The sequence below is a fragment of the Terrapene carolina genome, unplaced genomic scaffold (assembly GCF_002925995.2).
Source record: "Terrapene carolina triunguis isolate 2854851 unplaced genomic scaffold, T_m_triunguis-2.0 Scaffold51743, whole genome shotgun sequence".
NCBI classification, from domain to species: Eukaryota; Metazoa; Chordata; order Testudines; family Emydidae; genus Terrapene; species Terrapene triunguis.
Genome location: NW_020716094.1, coordinates 10,073 through 13,755, shown reverse-complemented (window position 1 = coordinate 13,755; position 3,683 = coordinate 10,073). Strand labels below are relative to the sequence as shown.

The following is a 3,683-nucleotide window of genomic DNA, read 5'->3' as shown; positions in this document are numbered from 1 at the left end:
TGGCATCGGCCGCGGCGTGAGGGTGGCTCTGACCCGCTGCGCGGTGCTAGGGGACGCGGGGGCGGCTGCCGGGGGGGTGCCCTAGCGAGGGGGGGGTGTTCCCGGGGCTGCACCTGAGTGGGGGGGAGGCACAGCTGGTGCTGCTGCAGGTCCTGGGCGGCAGGGCCTGACCTGCGTGGCAGGCAGGGTGGGGGGCTAGGGGGCCCCTGCTCCGCTCCCTGCCTCTGCTTGGACATTCCCGGCCTTGAAACGAGCTGGGGCCATCGGCGGGTGCTTAGCCCTGCCGCGCCCCTGGGACTGGGCCAAAGGCTGCAGCTGCCTGGTGGGGAAGCTCCTGCCCCATGGCTCCGGGGCCCGGTGAGCCCCCGGGCACGCTGGGCGAGCCGGGTGGTGCATTGCTCCAGGGCCTCTCTCCAGGGGGGCGGCGTTTGCCTGAGGTTCCCTGGCCCCCCTTTCGGGCGTTGGGGGGGCGCAGGAACTTGGCAGCAGCGATTCCAGGAGCCTGGCCAGCCCGGAGCCGAGGGAACCGCTGGCGCATGCAGAGCTGCAGCCGGCTCGGGCTCCGCTCCGCGCGGCATTAATTCCCGGGAAGGGGAGGGAGCCCTAATCCCTGACAGCTGCTGCTTCGCACGGATCAATAACCCTTTTCACTTTTCCCGCTGCTTGTTCCGCGGGGAGCGCCATCGATCGGGCAGCTCCTCCTGCCGGCTTCCTCCCTCCTCGCCCCTGATCGCGCAGCCGGCAAGGGAGGAGGCAGGTGGCCCGCGGCGAGGGCACGGGCGGCACGGCCGCGAGGAGCCAGCGGATTTGCACCTCCCAACTTTGGGAGCAGGAGCCGCACGGCAGGGAGGCGGTTAACGTCCAGGAGGATCCACAGCCGGGGGATTAGGAGGGGCTGCTCTGCTGGCTGGCTGCAGGCTGCCTCCGGCTCCCCGTCCCCTCTCCCGCCACGGGGCTGCTCCTCTCCTGGGGCAGGAACTCGTGGGCAGGGGGTGCCAGGCCCCGGCGGGCGGGCGAGCGGAGCTGCCAGCGAGCGGCAGCGGCAGCTGAGGCCGGCAGTGCTCTCTGCTCTCCTTGGCATCACTTTGCCGCGGCGAGCTATTCTAACAAGTGGCTGGAGCAGCACTTTGGAGCCTGGCGGGGCTCGGTTCGGCGCGGTGCCCCTGCCCGGGGGCTCCGGTCGCTGCCCGCTGCCTCCGCTCACGCCGGGCTGCACGGGGAAATAACGGTGACATGTCTTGAATGATTAAGTATTCCCTGGATTGTATTAGCACATGCTGCCTGTGTCTGCCGGGTCTTAGCAGCGTTCAGCGGAGGCAGAGGCAGGGTTATTTGACAGCTGTATTTGTGCTGATAAGCGAAGGCACAAGGAGACGATCGACTAGTGAGACAAGCGGGAAGCAGCGGCTGGGAGCTCCGGAGAAGGGCTGCGCTTGCCTTGGCGGGTGAGGTGTCCTGCCCCAGAGGAGGCTCTGCCGTGCCCGTCCCCGGGTCTGGCCGGGTCCCCGCGCCGGGGGCGAGCTCGCTGGCTGGGCACGGTGGGCGCGCCGGCCGCTCTGGGCAGATGCCGATTGAGATCGTGTGCAAAATTAAATTTGCCGAGGAGGATGAGAAGCAGAAGGAGGAAGAGGAAGGGGACAAGGAGAGTCTGATCGAGGAGCCCAGCCGCCCGCGCACCCGCGACCTGGCCACCTTCGCTGGCACTAGCACCCTGCACGGCCTTGGCCACATCTGTGGGTCGGGGCGCCTGGGCGTCCGGCAGACCCTGTGGGCGTTCGCCTTCCTGCTCTCGCTGGCCTTCTTCTTGTCGCAGGCGGCCCGCTCGGCGCTGCTCTACCTGGAGCGCCCGCACCTCACGGCGCTGGACGAGGAGGCCGCCCGCGAGATGCTCTTCCCGGCCGTCACCATCTGCAACATCAACCGCTTCCGCCACTCCGCGCTCTCCGACGCCGACATCTTCCACCTGGCCAACATGACCGGGCTGCCCCCCAAGGACCGCGAGGGGCACAGGGCGGCCGACCTGCTCTACCCGGACCCGGACATGGCCGACATCCTCAACCGCACCGGCCACCAGCTCGACGACATGCTCCAGAGCTGCAACTTCAGTGGCGAGAAGTGCTCCTCCCAGAACTTCACCGTGGTGAGTCCCCGCCCGGCTGGAGGCGCCTGGCCCTGGGCGCTGGCACCTGCTGCTCCAGCGTTGTCTGCTCGAGTTTCCCTCCAGGTTCCCCGAGGAGAGCCCTTCCCAGAGCTCTGTCCAGGGGCCGAGCTGTGCTGGGGGCAGGGCTCTGGGCCCCCACAGATGGAGGGGCTTGCAGAGCTGGTGCCAGGGGGGAGCTGAGGGGTTGCTGGATGCTTTGGGAAGTTGCAGTTCGTTGCCTTGCTCTGGTCTGTGGGACCCTGCTCAGTGCCTGGCTGCTGTCTGGCCGGCCGGGCTGGGTGGCACTGGGGTCGCCGGGCAGCACGGGGGCAGCCCCCAGCACCGGGGCTGGCAGGGGGTTCGCGAGGAGAGACACCCCATGGGGTGCCAGGGTCACACGCGCGCTTGGAGCGCCTGAGCAGCTGCTGCTCCCAACGTGCCTCCGTCTGCCCCGGCAGCCTGCCCGGCCCTGGGCTGGCCCTTTCCACGCGGGGCCCGAGGGCCCAGGCCACTCCCCACGTGCTGGTCCAGGCAGCGCGGCCCCAGCTGGGGCTAGCGCAGGCACCGGAAGACCCAAATCCGCGCTGTGCTTTGGGGAAATCAATGTGCTGAGCGGGCGGAATACCTGATGGGACCTTTGCCGCCCGTAATGACTCTGGAAATGAGCCGCTTCCCTCCTGCGGCTGCCAGGCGGCCTGATCCTCACTCCCGGAGCAGCGCTGCCAGCCGCAGCCCGCGCCCGGCTCGGGGAGGGGAGGCCGCAGGCATCAGGGCGCAGGGCAGCGGGGCTCACCCAGCAGCATGAGGCCAGAGCTGGCCAGGGGAGATGCCATCTCTGTGCAGTGAGGTGGGGGAGAGGAGAGGGGGGCTCTGGGGAGGGCAGGATGCTGCCCCTCTCCCTGGTGGGTGTTGCCAGGTGCCCGCGGGGGGCAGAGGGGGTCATGGCCTGTGCGGCTGTTGGGCAGAGGCATGAGCACAGGGCTGGGAGCCGGGAGCCCGGCGCTCTGATCCCCTCTCTGTGCCTTGGCCCCTGGAGGGGGTGGGGGGCACAGACACTTGTCTCCTCACTGCCCCCGCCAGGGTCCCTGGGCTGAGCCTGCGGAGGGGGATCGAAGGCTGGGGCTCTGCCCAGGATCGGGGGCTGGAAGTGAGGCCAGCACAGAGGGGAAGGGCTGGCTGTGGGGCTGCCCGTCGCTGGAGGGCTTGGCTAAGCGCCGGGTCCCACTGAGCCCTTCGAGGCAGAGCCCAGACTCCCTGGGGCCAAGCCCTGGGCCCCGCTGCTGGCGGTGTGGTGTGGCGGGTTGCTGTGTGGGGCCGTTTCTAAGCAGGGTGCCGTGGGGAGGGACGGGTAGTGCCGGGGGGTGGGTGTTGGGGGCCCACTGGGGGCGTGGGGCTGGTGCGGGGGGGGGGAACGTGGGGGGGGGAAGAGCCAGGCACTGCTCCTCTCCCCCAGCTTGTGCTGGGGTGGGCACAGGACTCCTGGGTTCTCACCCCACTCAGCCGTGGGAACTGGTGTGAGTGCGTCCCAGCGGAGGTGGGTTGG

General features: G+C 69.7%; 1 protein-coding gene across 1 annotated transcript; it reads left to right on the top strand.

The window, feature by feature from the left end:
* Positions 1-1,358: 1,358 nt before the first annotated feature.
* LOC112110197 (acid-sensing ion channel 4-A-like) lies at positions 1,359-2,769 on the top strand (the record flags this gene model as incomplete). Its single annotated transcript, XM_029914469.1, has 2 exons — positions 1,359-2,140; positions 2,599-2,769. Coding segments are annotated over 2 exons (953 nt in total), but the record flags the coding sequence as incomplete, so codon positions are not given.
* Positions 2,770-3,683: the final 914 nt, after the last annotated feature.